Source organism: Cygnus atratus, chromosome 5 (genome assembly GCF_013377495.2).
Source record: "Cygnus atratus isolate AKBS03 ecotype Queensland, Australia chromosome 5, CAtr_DNAZoo_HiC_assembly, whole genome shotgun sequence".
In the NCBI taxonomy this organism is placed as follows: domain Eukaryota; kingdom Metazoa; phylum Chordata; class Aves; order Anseriformes; family Anatidae; genus Cygnus; species Cygnus atratus.
Genome location: NC_066366.1, coordinates 63,873,079 through 63,891,004, shown reverse-complemented (window position 1 = coordinate 63,891,004; position 17,926 = coordinate 63,873,079). Strand labels below are relative to the sequence as shown.

The window sequence follows — 17,926 nt, the reverse complement described above, 5'->3', positions numbered from 1 at the left end:
AGTAACATGGGGGCCTCTAGTCTGCAGTCCTCACAGCAGCACCAAGCTCTGCCTGGGCTCAGCATGAACCCCAGGAGCTGAACACCAACACATTACACAGCAGGACCACAGCTGGCAGGCACTGCATGCTTCCCTCCACAACACAGCCACCTCCTTGAAATCAGTGAGGGACATAAGAATTGGCCAGAGTAAGCCTCTGTGTGCACAATAAGCACAACTGCTTTTCTAATCAACATCTTGTGTTTACCAAAAATCAGGGAGCCATAGCTGCAAGAGCTTAGGAAGTCACTTCTCTAAAAACCCCACCAGATCACCCACATTATCTATCACACTTCACTTGCTCCACCAGCCAAACCATATACCTGTAGTATGACTGACCCAGGCACGCATTCTTACACACTCTTGATTTCCATGGCATTGCATATGTAGCCAGAGAATGTGGGCAAGGAACATCCAACACCTGAGACATGCCTGGAAGGCAGGGACCCAAGAGCAGCATTACACCACACAGTGGCTCACCTGGGAGCAGCCCTCACCACCAAGGCACACACAGCTCCAGAAGAAAGGAGCACACAGTCACTCCTACAGAAGCAAAACAACTGGTGAGGGATTACAGGTGTATGAGAGAGGCCATTTTGGCTAAGAAACCAAGCACACAAGCAAAACTCCTGGAGGGTTCTGCCCACACCAGGATTCCTTAATGTGCAGCCCTTGGCCCCTCTTAGACGTGATGGGAAGCATGCAAGAAGAGCCCCACACCACAAGCTGGCTCTCAGCCTGACCCTCTGTGCACCAAACCCTGCAGGATCTGTGCTGCAAGCACATCCAAGTACTGACACAGACACCTATGTCAGAGCCACGTTGCCCAGCCTAGGGACAGCACACCAGCACTAAGCTACGCTCCCAGAGATCTCACATTAAGAAAAAAGTGTGAAAAGAACTCTTCTAAAATGGACGAAATTCTAGGAATGCATGATTTTACATCAGAATGCCAGCTTACGGAGCCCCGGTGGGAGCAGAACACTTCACACCAGTAGATTTACTGCTTTTAAATGAGTTTTTCCCTACCTGGTTGGCTCACACTGGCACAAGCCATCTCACCAAGCCTTATCCTCCCCACCCAGCGGAGGTGTCCCTGCACCAGCTCACCACTGCTGCCCTGGGACAGGAGCAGCCACAAGCACACTCACAAGGAAACTTCAGCTTCACAGTTCTTGCTCAAGGAGTACATAACAGCATGTGGCTAAAGTTAGTTTCCCAAGGCACTTTTGACCATAGTGTTTTGACAGGATAAGAAATAAAGCCAGTTTTTTCAGTTCTTATCATCCTGTGCTGCATTAGGGAACATGCCAACACATGCTCTTCCATTAGTTTTGCTTGGCCTTCCACTTGGAATAGGGACTTTACCCGGACTTGCCAACTTCAGAAGAAAAACATGAAGGAAACAGAAAAAGAAGAAACATCCAGGTTCCTGCAGCAGGAAAGCCAGGCTGTCCTTGCAGGCACTGCAGCTCCCATTGGGATCAGTGCTGATGAAGAACCACAGAACAGTTAAGGCTGGAAGTGGTCTCTGGAGATCATCTGGTCCAGCCTCTTAAGTTCTCCCCCTTCCTGGGGCTGGAGTAGTTAAAGATACTTTTAACCCCTTTTAAACAGAAGGCCCTAAGAACAAACTAGGCTTTAAATAGGGGCAGTGCCAGACAAGTCCCTGCCTGGTCATATTTCACAGCATAGCCAGTTTGTGGAGCAGGTTTAACACCAACCCTAACTGTTAGGATTTAATATATTCCTGTATTAGCTACAGCTGTGGAACTCAGTGGAGTGCAACTGACCTCCAGATTAATCTCCAGCTGCCCCCATCACCACAGCCTCCCACCTGCCTGCAGAGCCACCCCACACCAGGCAGGAGGAGACCACCGAGGGGAGGTCAGCACTGCTCCAAGCCCACCACAGCCATGCAGTTACACAAACCAGGGACAGCACCTCCTGGTTTGGTGCACGTCTATCAAAGGTGACCACACCGAGACATCAGGGGGATGCACAACAAGGCTGCCAGGTGCTTCTAGCAGCAGGGTGCAGCAGGGGCAGGGGTGATACAGCCTAGTACAAGGGCTGAGCTGCAGCCCCAGGCCCAGCACTTACCACCCCCAAGAACTGCCCATCTGAGCACTGCTCCCTGCATGAGAACTACAATTGCTCTCCACACCAGTGCAGTCATGCTTCACACCGAGTGCGAGATCACAGTGTCCCCATCAGCTCCCTTTGTGGGTCCACCAGCCACCTTATCCAGTAGTAGGGAGACAACACCATCCACACGCACCAGCAGAACACCCAGCTCTGGCTTCCCTGCCCGTACCCACCATGACCTGAGCAGCTCAGGCAGAGCACAGGCACCAACGCGCCCAGAACATCGGCTGCAACAGGCATCCAGAACCACCCAGGGGGTGAAGGAGTCCAGACCTTGCCTGACAAGCAAGGCAGGAATGGGTTTACATGCCTTCCTTATTTGAAGGCATTCATTTCTAACACTTGATCTCAGCTTGTGCACCCCTTCCACGACACACCACAGCCCCTGCAGCACAGATACCCAGACAACCCACTCCCTCCTTTCCAACTTGTTTTACACCAGGGAGAGGGCTCTCATGGGGCTCCTGCGAGTGCTGGGTGGGAGGAGAGCCCATTAGTAAGAGTTTAGTTGCAGGGTATTGGTTTTACATTTTAAAAGCCCCTGCAGTTTGAGGACTCTCCTTATTTGAGCACGGAGTAGCTGCGGGCAACAAAGTGTTCCCTTTATATTTAGCCTCCACAGTGAAGTCTTTTTTTTCCATTCAGGTGCCTGAGGTAAAGTTAAGCTTTCCTATAAGGCAAAACACATGCATTAAGCTAATTAGAAATGTGAGAGCTTCTGCCCACCAGAGGAAGATGAGCACTCACAGCTCCCAGGTGAACAGCTCTGGCCCAGCTGACCACAGGTGACGAAGCAGATCCTGCATGGATACACCTGGCTGGGGCAGGCACCACTGAACCATCACAGAATGGTCACAGAGAAGGCAGCAATGCCAACACGAGTTAAGTTATGCCCCGTGAACACGGGAAGTGATCACTTGTACACGCTGATCATTTCAACCCCATTTTCTGCTGACACAGGCAGCCCAGCTCCTGAACACCAAGAATCACTGAAAACATTTGCTCACCCAACATCCCCATTACCATTCACAGCCACATACCATGGATTAACCGATAATCAATTAATTGGTGTTGCAATACAGCAGGACCCTGTGGGCTACACAAAGCCTAGCTGGTGCCATGAATTAGATTTGACCTCTACCTGCAAGAGCAGCCTGGTAGTTAAAAGAGAATTACTCATCTAAAATAGGTCACTTCATGTGTCAGTACAACAGTACATGTACAGACATTCAGAAAAGAGAAATTACTTAAAAAAACAATTTTGTTTGCGTATGGTTGGAGATCAGCTCGTTTCCCATTGCCCTAAGACATGGGACACAGCACACCAGCCGTGGCTCACCACTACACAAGCTCAGGTAGGACGTGCCTTCCTCCATCCCCCACACAAACCTTTTTCCTCACCAAAAAATGTAAATTCCAAAGCCTGACACATCCCACAAATTCCTGACAGCATTTTTGAATAATTGGAAAACATTTAAATGTTTTGACATTTTCTAAGTGAAACAGTTCAAGTTTTTCAGTGTGAGATGCCTATTTCAGGACTCCTTTCTGCTTGATATGAAAGCATTCGTGCAGGTAAAAAAAAAAAAAAGCCACAAGTCAAAACAAGCTCCGGCACATTTCCACTTTGTGGAAACACACAGACCACCTGGGGTATCTCTGGCAGCCCTCAGAAGTTACAGAAGACACACACTTCTCCTTGCTCTGGGTCTAAGCTCAGTAAGCTGAGACCAGGAGCATCCCAGGGAGCCACCTCTCCTTAAAGCATCATTTTCATCTCCTCCTTGCCAGGGCTCAGTCAAACACCACACACAACAACCCACAGAAGCACAGGGCAGATCAGACCTGGAGGCACAGGCCCAGTGGTGGGACCAGGGCACCTCCACCAACCCACAAAGCAGCTCCAGGAGCTTTGTTCCAGGGCCCACAGAAGGGCCAAGCCACACTACATAGAAGCCACCTCCCCAGCCACATCTCTACCCACCCGTACAGCACAGCTGGGAACACAACACCGGCTGCCCCAGAGCACCTTTTCCTTCCCCTACGCAGGAGGAAGGACTTTAAGAAGAGGAAAGAAATAGGAAAAACTCACATTTGGAAGAGGAGAGCAACTGCGGCACCCAAGATTTTCCAGCTCACTCCAAGCCTGCTCTCAGCCCCACAGGAAGAGAAAGCAACAAGCAGCCTGGCCTCGCTTTAAGTAATGACCACAATTAATTACAGCTGGGGGGCTGCAGACCTGCCCCTTGGAAACAGGTCCACGACCCACTTCGCATTGGCAGCTTTGTGCCTGGGCAGCTCACGGCGAGGCTTTGCGAAACCTGGGGGGAGGCTGAGGGAGGTGGCTGATGCACAAAGTTCTCCTCAGCACCAGTGGCAGGGACCTGGGGGCGGGGGGAGAGGAATGCTGAAATACCGAGCTGTAAGTGGCAGCTGAGTGCCTGCGTGGTGCCAGCTGCACAAATCGTGGTGTTTCCCCCATGTCTGCATCTTGTGTCTCTGCTGGAGGAAGTGCAGCAGGTTTGCAAGGAAGGCAGACTTCGCTGCGTCACTTGAGGAGGCTGAACGCTGGGGCAAAACTTGTGCCAGAACAGCTACTGAGCCTTGCAGAGCAATGCCGCCCTAGTGCTTCGCATCACATCAACATAATTAAAAATAAAAGGAAAAAGAAAAAAACAATCCAACACCCCGAAGAGTCGAGTGCCTCCGCCTCCAGAAAACCAGCCACTGATCAGGTGGGCAGCCGGAGGCAGCATCCTGTTCCTTCAGCCTTCCCTCCAGGAAATAAATGACTCTTAGGTAAATCCTTTATTTTCTCAGGTACCTAGCCACTTTTTTTATTAAATACCACTGTTGACTGCAAACCCTTTTCCTAAAGGGGTCGTGTTTACCAGGTAACTGGCCGTTAAAGCTGGAGGGGCTGGACAAAGCGTGCGCATTGTTGCTGTAGACATTATCTCAATGACATTCATTTAACCAGTCCATCAGACTGGCTCACCTTTCCAAACGGCTGACTTGGTCCAGTCACAGCACGCAAAGTGCCCCAGTTCTCTCCATTGCTTCATGCCCATCAAGCACATTTGGTTAGAGCATCCATCGTGCTGCAGGTGCGTTCACAAGGATTTTCAGTTTGACAGCGGTGCACTACGGAGCCAGGCATTCAGGGGAAAAACCTGCCATCGAAACACCCTTGTGCTCCTCAGCTGCTGGCCCCAGGAGCCCCCGAGCTGCTCTGAGATGTGCTGTCTTCATGGGGTTCATGAGCAGTGGGCGTCCTTCTTCCACCATTCCCAGCTTGGGGAGCTGGGAGAACAGAACAGGCTGTGCTTCCAGGGATGGGGCAGGAGCCACAGCACGCCTGCCCCGTGGGCTCTGTCCCTTCGTGCTCAGAGGGTTACCTCTTCCTAGGGGAGGTGTTCAGAGCACGGTGGCACCCCGAAGGAGGGGACAACACAGAGACGTGGCCCGGGCACGCAGGGAAGGGATGGGGAAAAAAATAAATAAATAAATAAATAAATAAAAATAAAAAGCAGCAGGACCCCACAGGCTGGAGAAACGGGCTGAGAAAAACTTCCTGAATTTCAGCACAGACAAATGCAAAGCCATGCAGCTCGGAGAGAGGAACCCCACGGGACAGGACAGGCTGAGAAAGCACCGCTACAGAAAAGGGCCGGTGGTGACAAAACCTGCCACGTCCTGGGCTGCAGCAGCAGGAGCCCGGACAGCAAGACTCGGGACGTCCAGCCTGCAGGAGGGAAGGTGCAGACACCACTCGCTGTCACCACACACCACGTGGATGGCCCCGGAGAAGGCTGAGCCGGCCCCTTCACGGCGCTGCGCAGCAAAATGGCCACACCAACAGGCCCACGCTGCAGGACAGGAGCTTCTTACTGGGTACAGGGCACAGCAGTTTCACAAGGAGCTTGCTCAAACAGCGGGACGAGGCCCCAGAGTGGTGCGGATGGGCCTCTGCAGAGATGTTCAAAACGGGAGCTGGCAGGGCCCTGAGCAGCCTGACCCGACGGTGGGGTTTGGGGACGGGTTGGAGCAGACCTCCTGAGCCCCCTCTGCCCCAAATGCTGCTCCGATGGCACGGTTCCACCTGAAATACACGACCCCCGCACGTGCTTTTCTGACCGACCCACGTACAACGCTAGTGAAATGCTCAGGTCAGCGTTCAAAGAGCTGGAGCTGGAGCGAAGTAGTGTGTAAATGATCGAGCAATTGGAAAGAACGACTTCAGCTGCCACATCCTTGCAGTTGTGCTCAGCCTACACATAATCTCAATCCCGGGAACGAAGGGTGACCACATGCCACTGCAGAAGGAGCACTTGAGCTGAATTTTTATTCCCCAGAAGTAGGTTATTGTAGTACTGTGTCAAGGTAGCTCTGCAGATCATCGCGGGTGTAGCAGGAAAGGACAACTCCGGGCACGGGAGAAAACCAGAGCACAAGTCCATGGAGATGCAATCACAGCGGCTTAAAAAGGTGGGACGGAGGCAGGAGGGACCTGGGAGCTTGTCAGGCTCCCACCAGACCTAAAAGATTTGAGGAAAGCAGGGGTGGACCAGGGAAGGAGTCACCCCACGTGGACATCCAGGTCCCCATCCCAGCAGGGTCAGCGTCTTCTGCAGCCCTGGTGGAACAAAGCTGCCTAACTCCTGCGGAGGCACTGACCATCGCGACATGGAGGCAGTAAAGAAACTTCTCAAGAAATTGCACGGAGATACCTAAAATCAACAACTTTTCTAAAAACTTCCTCCCAGACTGCTTGCGAAGGACTTCAAAGCATCATAGCTCCAGTAACGTCTTATGTCGTGTCATCTCTCTAGTAGGGAAATACTTTCAAGTTCAACATTGAACTTCCCCAGGCTCAGATACTCATAAAACAAGAATTGCACCAAAAAGGTTTAACTTTGCTTTGAGAAATGAGAGAGGGAAGTGGGACATTAACCCAGGAATTAACAGCAACCACTGCTGTGCGCACGCAAGGACGCCGTCGGGAGCGGCACTGCAAAACATCTTGCCCAGTGCAGGAGGAGCAGACACGGCTCCTGCCCGTGCCCAGACCTGAATTAAGCATCACAGCACCCCCTCTGGAACGGCCGGATGGGTGCTCCTTGGTCGGCTCAGTGCAGGGCTTTCACCTCCCTCCCCCTCTGATCCCTACCCCTTGCAGCCCACAAGCCAGAACCAGTCAGCGGAGCGATGCCAGCAATAAAAGTCTCAGCAGCTTCGCGTTCAAGGTGATGGCAAAGCCTTTCTGGCTGCCTCCCGAGGGCTGAAGGCTCCCGGGCTGATGCATCAAGGACAGGCAGCTTTTACCTTGCCAGTTCGGAACGGCTCACGCTAAAATGGAGATGGTGCCATCCCCAGCACGTCCCACCTGGGTGACACCAAGCTTTCTGCAAGCACACACCGATAGCCAGGGTACAGCCTCTCTGGGCTCCCACACTTGCTACGCAGCCTGCAAACAGCCACGCCAGAGCCATTTTGCAATAAAGAAGCTGAAACCATGGCAAATGTCCCACGGCCATGCAAACAGGCACCGGCCCCAGAGACAAAAACACCCGAAGACAAAATCCCAACGTGCGGTGGGGTGCCAGCAGCACGGGGGCACGCCGGCACGCGGGGGCTGCCTGCCGAAACCTGCCTGCAGCCTCCAGGACAGTGCCTGCCATGGCTGGATCGGGGCGAGCATCCCGAACCAAGGCAGAGAGCCCAGGGAGAGCAGAGCGGTGCTGCAGGGGTCACCAGCACAGGCACGAGCAGAGGGGGCCCTGCCGTCCCCGATCCCATCCCTCCCCTTCCCACGCTGCGCTACCCACCAGCATGTTTCATGCACTGCTCTCTGAAGGGTACGCGGTGTTTTAATCATGTAACGTCTCAATAACATAATTAAAGTCCAGGCCATTTGCTAAGTAACATATATTACTCTGATCATTGCTTTGATATATTAAAAATAGATTAACTGGTTCCTAGAGCCCGGGGCCAGGAAAGGCAGTGGCTCTCACCGGCGTTGACCTCCCACACATCCACCAGCCAGACGTTTCCCTTAGCAATTCCCACCTATATTAAGCTCACCAGTTTAAGAAGAAACATCTGACTGTACATTAAGGACGTTCGACATCAGGGAGCCCAGCACATCTCTCGGTGAGCTGCTCCAGCAGCTAATTACCCCAGCTGTTAAAAACCCTAAGCTTTATTTCCACTGTGGGCTTTGCTAACTTCAGATGATTGCAGCTGGCTCCTCCAGCACCTTAGGTGGCTGCTTGGAGCTGCTTCACCATGCCTGCCTCGTCCTTCCTGAGCTAATTACACCATGCATTTATCTCCTTTATCTCCTTTTTTAACTGCCTCAGTCAGTCTCAAGCACCTTAACGCCCGGAGCAGCTCCATTCCCTCCTCACAGGCGCTGCTCTCCACGCTGCAAACCTTCCCGGTACCCAGTGATGCTGGCAAGGAGCAACGGGGGCAAACGGGTGCCAACATCCAGCTGAATGCTGCCAAGAGCGACGCGGGCCGGCGAGGTTCGAGGCAGCCACGTGCTCCTTCAGCCTTTCAGGGATGCGAGAAGCGCTGACAGGAGGAGGCAGCTCCCATCTTGGCCGCCAGTCTGCTGCCTGCCTCCCAAGGACGTCCTCCTTCCCGAAAAGCCCTGGCTGGGAGCAGCACGGCGACCGCCCTCCGCTTGCTGCTGTATTTAGGCAGGGTGCACGTACATGTGTGTGCCTATAGAGGCTGGCACCGCAATGCATGCGGAGAGAGCAGGTCGTCCCTCAGCCAAAGGAGGACTCAGAAAACTTTGAGGAGGCTGAACGGCACCGACTTGAGCTTTAATCATTCGTCCGCTTCCTTCCTCCCCAGCACTTGATCTTACTGCTTCTAATTAAACTGGATTTTGCTCTTCTGGGCCAGGAGAGTGTTTGTTTTATTTGCTTAAAGACTGTTTCCTTGCCACCAGCTTTCTTCCAAATCTCCCTCGCATGGACTCAAAGGTAACATTCTGACCAAATATGCCAAGAGCATCAGCTGCTGCCGGGAGGGCGAGAGCCAGCGATGCCATCCAGCACAGCACAGAGACAACTCGCTGTGTGCCCGGGGGGACACTCAGGGCTGTCACACGTCCTGGGACACACTAAACCTGATGGAAATTTCTCCACTGGAGACCTGGACACACCTGGAGTCAGGCCCAGTGTGGTTCAATCTCCATTGCCGATCTAAATGCATGCATTTACTATGGACCATTTTTACTCCTCTATCCATTTGCACCCCTAGACCCCAATTTGTTGCATCCCAGGGCAAAAGCAGAGCCCCAGAGGCCCAGGCGTGCACTGCGGGATGCTGCCCGGCCCCTTACCTGCGGCACGGCCACGACGTGCGGGCACAGCTTCAGTCCTGACCGCTCGGCCGCCAGCAAGGGGAGCACGGCCACTTCCACGCCTCCCCAGCTCCGAGGTTTGCCTTGGATCCGCCGTTCTTCCCAGCCCATCTCGGCCCCAAAATCCCAGCGTAAACATCTGCGGCGCGCGAGGGAGGAGGAGATGCCTCTCCGGGGCTCAGGGAAGAGTTAACGCTCTCACCGCTCGCTTGGCTCCCGCAAAACCTCCCGGAGCCGGCAGCCAGGAGCGCCCAGCTGCTCAGAAACGCCGGCCCCTGCGGCACCGCATAATTCCTCCCCTGTTCCCGGGGCTGCCGCGCTTCCCTCGCACAATGTCCAGGATTGTGCGGGTTTCGGGCGGCCCACACAACGACCCCATTCACGGCCGGCCGAGCCGGGCAGCGCCGCGGAAATGCCCTCTGTCCCCACGCCGCTGGTGACATCTGGGGCTGCTGACCCAGCCGCTGCCCTTGCCGGCAGGACCGGCCAACCGTCCTTTCTAGCGGGAAAAAATGCTCCTGCTCTAACTGCTTTTTCCTTTTTTCTTTCTTTTTTTTTTTTCCCCTCCCTCCCTTCTTCCACCCTTCCAATCCACTTGTTGGAGCAGGGAGGGTTAGGGAAAGGCGAGGTCAGCAGCGGTGCAGGCAGTGCCCGCCCCGCAGCCAGCAGCCACTAATCCCCCGGGAGCCGAGTGCACCACCAAATAATCATCCTCATTACAAAGCAGCAGCCGGAGGGGCCGGGAGACCTTTCCCTGGCCCCGTGTGACCCTGTGCGCCCTCCCCACGCACACGCGGAGCCCTTCAGACCCGCAGCAAGCTGCCGGCGGGCAGGGAAGGCGCGGCTCCGGGTTTCGGCTTCCCTGTTCCCAAACCTGCCTCCTTATAAAAAGCACAAATGCCCTAAAAATCGACGCTGCTGGATAACAGCTCCAGATTGGCACGAGGAAGCAGGACAGCCTGCCTGACGTTTAACGTAATAAATACCTATGCTTCCACATTACTTCGCAGAGAGAAGCCAGGTCGTTCCCCTAGCCACGGCCCCTTCCAGCACCGTGCATGTTCACCCCACACCCCGATGTGGTGCAGAGCCCCGGGGAGCTCCTGGCACATCCGAGCACCGTGGATGCTCATTGCATTTGGGATCTTTTGCCTCCAGGAGGCATTTACAGCTGCCCTAATGCTATCCGCACCTGCGGGTGGGGTGTTCTGCCCTGTCCAGTCCAGGAGCTGTGACAGAGCACAGCGAGGGGTGCACGGACGGACGGACACTGCCCACACTACGACACGCCCGGGTTTTACAGAACCTGCCCTGCTCATTTCCTGCTAGGCGGAGGAAGGCAGGCAAAGTCATGGAAAAATGAGAAAAAGCTCTGCAAGGGGTGGGGGCCCAGGGGAAGCTGTGCTGCAGAGGGGGCTGCTCGGGGGGGCCACCCGGCAGCGGCTCCCCCATTACTATGGTGACCCGTGCCTTTGGGAGCAGCATCCCCGAGTCGGAAGGTGCCGGCTGTGATGCGGGAAGCAATCACTCCCTGCAGGGCCCTGTGCCAATCCGTCACTCCAGCAGTGCTGGCAGGATCTATCCTGCTCCCCAGGACCCCCCCGGGGCAGTGGCAGCGCTCAGGGACCCCAGGGACACCGTGTGCCAGCATCTGAACCCAGCACCTGGTGAGCTCCCAGCCAGGGCAGCTCGCCACCGGGGAAATCTGCTCTCCAGTCTCACAGAACTCCCACACCTTCGATGAGATGCCACTTATCTGCTTAAAAACACTCTGTGCCCACGTCGGCCTTCTCATTTAGGCATTTATTCTCTTGTAACTTGAAGTTTGGTGAAAGGATAACCATCATGTTCTGAACACTTATGTTTTCTGCTTTATTAACCATGCAAGTCATGCATAATTTAAACGGGAGGAAAAGTGCATACAGCACTTGGGCTTTTCTAAAGCTTATTTTGCCAAGAAAACAAGCCGGGCGAAGCAGAGCTGAGGAGCTGTAAGCCTCGCCGGGGATTTCAGCAGCTCTGCTCCCCCCCAGCCCCTGAAGAAGCAGGAGCAGGGGACGTGGCCTGAGCTGTGCCTGCCCTGGCTCCATTGCTGACCTGCTCTGCAGCCTCGGGACACTGCTCCCGGTTTCAGTGTGTCAAATTCTCCCTCAGGTTCCTTGGTAAAAGCAGCCAAATTTTATTCATAGCTTTACTACTCAGAAGCAACAGAGGAAAGTTTACGGGGAAATGTATGGCTGGACATCGGGAGATGCTAATTCCATTTCTGTACGAGCTAGGGATAGAAACGCGTGCCTTTGGTTTGCGTTTCAATACAGAAAGGCCCCAGCCAGCTCTCGAGGGCTGCTGCTCTGGGCGGACGCGCACACAGCGGTGCCAGGGCTGCTCCCCGCCTCCCACAGTGGCAGCCCCAGCTCGTGGAGCCCCGGAGCAGCCGGGCAGAGCGTGGGCAGCGCATCCCAGCCGGGCCCAAAGCAGGCACCGCTCCTCCCACGGCTGAGACACAGCCTCAGGGCTTGGGGTCTTCACTAAGGGACGCGACACTTGCTCGGGTAGCACCAGCCTGTTTTGCCAAAGCAACAAGGACTGAGCACGTTCCCTTTCCCAAGCCAGGGCTCGCTTTTGCTATTGCACCTCGGGTCACCACCTTCCAACCACCCCTTATCACAGTGGCCCTGGTGGGGATCACAGAGGGAACACAAATTCACACGAAGCAGGTTCAAACGCAGTGCAGCCGCAAACGCCTGACCTCACAGCACTGCCCCCCGCCCACCCACCAGCCCTTCAGCCACCGTCCCCAACCGAAGCAAGGCGCCACGGCGTGCGGGATGGAAACGCACCAACGCCGAAGAAAAGTCTCGCTACAGCCCCGCTGGGCTTCGAGGCCGGCGTCCAGCCTAGGGCAGGAGCCCCCTTTCCTGCAGGCCCCCCCGGAGCAGCGCTGCCCGAACGAGCCCTCTCCTATCCGCGGCAGCAGTTGCTGTTCCAGCGCCTCCAACAACCTGTGCCTGTGTTCCGGGGGAGGCAGCGAGCCCCGGCGCCGCGAGATGTCCCTCGGTGATACAGCCACGGCCAGCACAGCCCCTCGGGCATCCTCAATCCCACCGAAATTTGGAAGATTAAAAAAAAAAAAAAATGCGGAGCGGGGTTGGGCAGAAAGTACAGCTCGACCCGGGTGGGCAGCAGGGGTTTGGGCGCGGTGAGGGGCGCACGGGCAGGGGGTGCGGGTGTCGCACGGTGCGTTCAGAGCCGCAGCCGTGGGCTCCCCGCACCGCCGAGCCTCCCGCGGCCCCGCACCGCCGCTTACATAACCCGGGGCTGGGCTGGGGCTGGGGCTGGGCTGGGGGCCGCGCACCGGGCGGCTCCCCCCGCTGCCCCCATCCCCGCTGCTTCTCCAAACGGGGCCAGTCCGGCGGGGCGGGGGGGGGGGGGGGGGCACGCACACACACACACACACACACACACAAGACAACCGCAGCTTCCCAGCCCGGCTGCGCCCCCCCCCCCGGGCCCGCGCTGGAAGCGGGGCAGGGGGCGCCCCGGGCCGGCTCGGCGCTGCTCCCCCCCCCCCCATCCCCGCGCCCCGCGGCGATCTGCAAGTCACCGCCCGGGGGGAAAACGGGAGGGTGAAGGGTGGGGGGCGCCCCCCCCCCCCCCCCCCCCCCCGCGGAGCACCGGCAAGTTTGCGGCTCGCCCCCTGGCCCTGGCCGCCAACAAGTGCGGTGCCCCCCCGGCACCCCCCCCCCCCCCCCGACACCCGCGCCCCCGGCCCGGCTCTCGCCGCACGGTGCCGCCGTCTCATGGCAACGGCGCTGCCTCCGCCGCCTCCCGCGGCGCTCAGCGGGGCCCCGCCGCCCCCGCGGCCGCTGGGGACCCCCCCCATAGACCCCTCCGACCCCCCCCCACACACACATCTCGGCGACAATCGCGGCGACAAGGTCACGGCGCGGCCCCGCACTCACCGTACACCCCCTGCCCGGAGCTGCCCTCCAGCAGAACCGTCAGCAGCCCCAGCAGCCCGATGGCCACATCCATCTTCACGTGAGCATCCACATAGCCAGCCCGCCGGGGGGGGGGGGCGCCGGGGGGGGGGGGGGGGGCAGCGCAGAGCAGCGCCCGCCGGAGCCCCGCGCTCCGCTGCGGCCGAGCCGCGCACGCCCGCGCAGGCAGGGCGGCGGGGGCAGGCGGCGGGCACCGCTCCGGTCCTCCTCCTCCTCCTCCTCCTCCTCTCCTCCTCCTCCTCCTCTCCTCCTCCTCCGCCTCGCCTCCTCCTCCTCCTCCTCCTCCTGCGCAGCGGGGGGCGCGGGGCGAGCCCCCCCTCAGAGCGGCAGCCCCCTCAGGGCGCCTCCCGGGGCCGCCGCCGCCTCCCGGGGCCGCCGAGCGCCTCCCGGGGCCGCCGCAGCCGCCTGCGCCCCGCGGCCATCAGATGCCATCGCAGCGCCGCGGGGCCCGCATGGGGCGCGGGGTGGGCGCTGCGCTGCGCGCTCCTGCCCTGCTCCGCTCCGCTCCGCTCCTCTCCGCTCCTCTCCTCCGCTCCTCTCCGCTCTTCTCCTCTCCTCGCCCGCAGCAGCCCTCAGCGCGCCCGCGGAGCGGCGGCCGGGCCCATGGCGGGGTGCGGTGCGGGTGCGGTGCGGGTGCGGTGCGGGAGCGCTGCGTGTGAGCGGAGGGCGGCCGGGGGCCGTCACGTTGTGCTATACGTGCCGGCAGCCGGAGCCGGGGAGCCGCAGCCCGGCGACGTCAAAGCTGCGTGGCTCGCTGCTGCGCGCCTTCCTCCGCCTCCTCCTCCTCCTCCTCCTCCTCCTCCTTCGCCGCCGCCGCCGCCTCCCGGGTCCCCGCCGCTCCGCCGCCGCCGCCGCCACCGGGAGCGCAGGGCGGCGCTCCGCTCGGAGCCGGGGTGCGCGGGGCGGTGCGGGGCGGTGCGGAGCGGGGCTGAGCGCCCCCGCGCTCCTGGCGCTCCCCGCGGGGCCCCGCTGCGCGGTGCGGACGGTGCGGGGCGCCCTGAGCACGCCCTGCCTGCGCGCCCCGCGCCGGGATGCACCGGGGCGGGGGAAAAGGATGGCACGGCCGCGGCACCGAGCACCCCCCGCCGGCCCCGGGCAGAGCCCCGGGCTGTGCTCACCCCGGCTGGGCACCCCCCGGCTGGGCACCCCCCGGTTTGGCACCCCCCGGCTGGGCACCCCCGGGCATCCTCCCAGCCCCACTCCGCTCCGCACCACCGTTGGGGACCCGGGAGCAGCAGCGCTGCACTCCCCAGCTCCGTGCGTCCTCGAGGCGCACGGGGGGCAGTCACCAGCCCGGGGGCGCCAGACCCTGCTGTGCCTGTAGGCAACGCAGGGAGGGGGGTGTAAAGGGGACAAAGTTCCAGGGGGAGGCTGAGCACACCCAGCTGCTGGCCACTGTCCACCTCATTGTACCTCCCTCCAGTACTGGTGCCTGGCCTCCATCAAGCCCCTGAGATACTCCGCTGGTCCCAGCACCTTTTCCAGCTGCCTGAGTATGTCTGTATAGTTCGGGGTCCCATGGGTGCTGGTGAAGGTCTCTCTTTGCCTCCCTTTACCAGAGCAAGCCAAAGCCTCATTGGGAAGTGGCTGCCTCTGTGCTCTCTCCTTCTGGCATGGTCCCTACAAAGATTGCACCAAGACGATGAGAACCCAAGGCAATCCAGGCTTAATCTGGGCAAGGAGGTTCAGGATCTGCCCCGTCACGCTAACACACCCATGAGCTGCAAAACAGGGCTCAGCCTGCAGTCTTGAAGCGTAGTGATCTGGGCATGTCCACTTACATTCAGCTTCCTCCACTGCCTGCATCAATTAAGGGTTGGTGCTCAAGGCCAGGACTAAGTGATGTGCTCTGGAAGAAGCAATTGCACTGTCAGGATTTCTTGTGATCCCACTGCCATGAGGTGGGACAGTGTTAACAATGCTTGGGCTCTTCCAGCGTGTTTGAGGCTCTCCTGGCTGCTGGTGACAGGGGCAGAATGCCTTGGTGTTGCCCTTCTGAGATGACCCAGTGCCTTGCTCTCCGGAGCGTCCATCCTGCTCTCACAGCAGTCCAACCCATCATTTAGAAATATGCTGCCAGACACAAGGGGCCAGATTTCGGTTCCATGCCAGATTTCGGTTCTGGCAGGGGTTGCTCCCTCTTCTCACCCAGTGAGAAGGCAGGAGGTGGAAGGAGGGAAGGATGCAGCCCTTCTCCATGCACTGGCTGAAGGCTGGGGAGGCTTGCAGAGATCCAGCCTGGTGTGTAGCCACATACTGAAATCCATGTTGTTGTTGCTTTGCTGGTAAGGCAGGCAGACAGCGACACTGGCAAATGCAGGGGGAGCCTCCAGCCGCACCCACACCTCAGGCCAGATTGTTTGGGCGCAGCCCCATCCCAGGTGGGCATCAGCAGAGGTTGCTCTATGCAGGACACCAGAGCTTCCTTGCTCCGGTGACGCACCGGAGCAAACAGCAGACCATCACCAAGCAGCTTCGTACTTGGCTGCAGGACATGGCGGCAACACAGTGCGGGTTTCCTCCTGCTTCACCTGCACCGAGATTTCCAGGTGTGGAGGATCCACTCACCCGGAGGAGGCGAAGGACTGCCAAGGCCTGGCCATGCCTCCCAGAGGAGGTGAAGGACTGCCAAGGCCTGGCCATGCCTCCCAGAGGAGGTGAAGGACTGCCAAGGCCTGGCCATGGCTCACTTGGTGATGAGGAGGCAGAGCGTGAGGGGAGTCCCTCCCTGGCAGACCCCAGGGAGGCTCAGCTCAGTAGGCCCGGCCATCCAGGAGCACAGGCACTGCCGGAGGGTGGAGAGCCCTCTTTACCTGTCTTCCAATTGCAAGGAGAATTTGGGGATTGTGCCTTGGTAGAACTGCAGAGGTTACGCTTGCAGTGTGGCCTTCAGTAGATTACATTCAGCCATCAGTTGCCTTTTTTCTTTTCTCTACCTGAAGCCAACCTCCAGCCCTCTCCGTGCTGCCATGTGCCTGTAGAACTGTCCCTAAAGCGCTGGCTTTGCCATTCTTGGGTTTTGGCCCGCCCAGCCCAGACCAGCACCCAGGGCTCTGCCCCCCTTCTGCTGTTTCTCCCCTGGTCTTCCTTCTCCTACAGCGCACAGACTCCCAGCGCTGCATCTGGGCCTGCTCCAGAAGCTGTTGTGACCTTGTGAGGACGATGTATGTTTTCTTCATGGCAGGCCCTGGTGGGAGCAGCTTGGGGCCCAGCCCTGCCCCATCTCGCTGGGGCTGGAAGGAAGGAGGGCCAGACCTCCCTCACGTCCCTTGCTGGCTGTGCTGTGGGTCGGACAGCTCAAAAGGAGTGGTCCTTTCTTACCCTGTTTCCAGCCCTTCTACGATTAAGTTCGAGATCGTCACCGCACAAATGCATTATTTGATCTTCAAGCCTGAGATCATTAACTGGCTGCTGCCGTACCCTGCGGAGCAGCCGTCAGAGGGGACGCAGCGTTTTGTTGGCACATCACTGGCAGGCTTCCTTGGAAGCTCAGGCTGCGGTGCTGCAGAGGCCAAGCACCCAGTAAACCTTTCCACAAAAGCACTGCGGCTGAAATTTGTGGAAATAACTCAGAGGCTGAAATTAAACCGGCGCTTAAATCTCTGTGGGTTAAGTGCCCAAATGATATGAATAGTGTCGTCTGACACGGCTTTTTTAGAAGTATCTTGTTCTTGATGTTACAACTATTGCAAAGATCTGCTTGATGGTGGCGAGCTGCGCACCTAGACCTGGCCATCCTGCTAGATAGAAGCTTGCTGAAGGAAAAAGGAGGAATTAAAATAACTCGCCCCGTCAGAGCTGCCTGACAGCCAGTTTGCTGAGTGTCCCAAATCGCTCTCTACGAGACCAAACGGCAGCAGGGCTGCTCCTGGGGGATCGGGGCTGGGTGGCGGAGCAATGCAGGATGCAGCCCCATGGGCAGGTGGCAGGGGCTAAGCACTGTGTACTGGGCTGGTCCCCACTGGGCTTGGCTGCACGGGCCCCTTGTGCCCCCCTCTGGGACTGAAACAAGCACTGTGCCACTCGTCCCCTGGTCACCGTCACCTCTCCCCTCTCGCTGTGTGCTGTTAGCGCTTGGTGTTTGTTATTTCAAGCAGTTTTACATCAGACATGTGCCAAGAAGGAGGGAAGCCAGCAGTTCTTCCAGGTGGATCTCGGCTGCCCTCACTCATGGTGCTGCCGAGGCCAGGCCTCCATCAGCCCCGGCCCTGCTTTGCTCTGGGACGGAAGGCATGTCACCAGGGAGGTCCCTGCTGGCTGCCTGCACGCTCCCCTCCAGCTTTCACGTATCACCAAAAAGGCTCACGAGCTCATCTGTCACCTCTAACCCCAAAGCAAGATTCTGTTTTGGTGCTGT

The 17,926-nt window shown here is 58.1% G+C and overlaps 1 protein-coding gene across 1 annotated transcript in view; it reads right to left on the bottom strand.

The window, feature by feature from the left end:
- Positions 1-13,603, bottom strand: part of MDGA2 (MAM domain containing glycosylphosphatidylinositol anchor 2) — a 334,490-nt gene extending 320,887 nt beyond the window's left edge. Inside the window, exon 1 of the mRNA XM_050711142.1 lies at positions 13,531-13,603. Coding sequence (XP_050567099.1) covers positions 13,531-13,603 — 73 coding nt within the window. The remainder of the gene's footprint in view (positions 1-13,530) is intronic.
- Between the last annotated feature and the right edge of the window lie 4,323 nt (positions 13,604-17,926).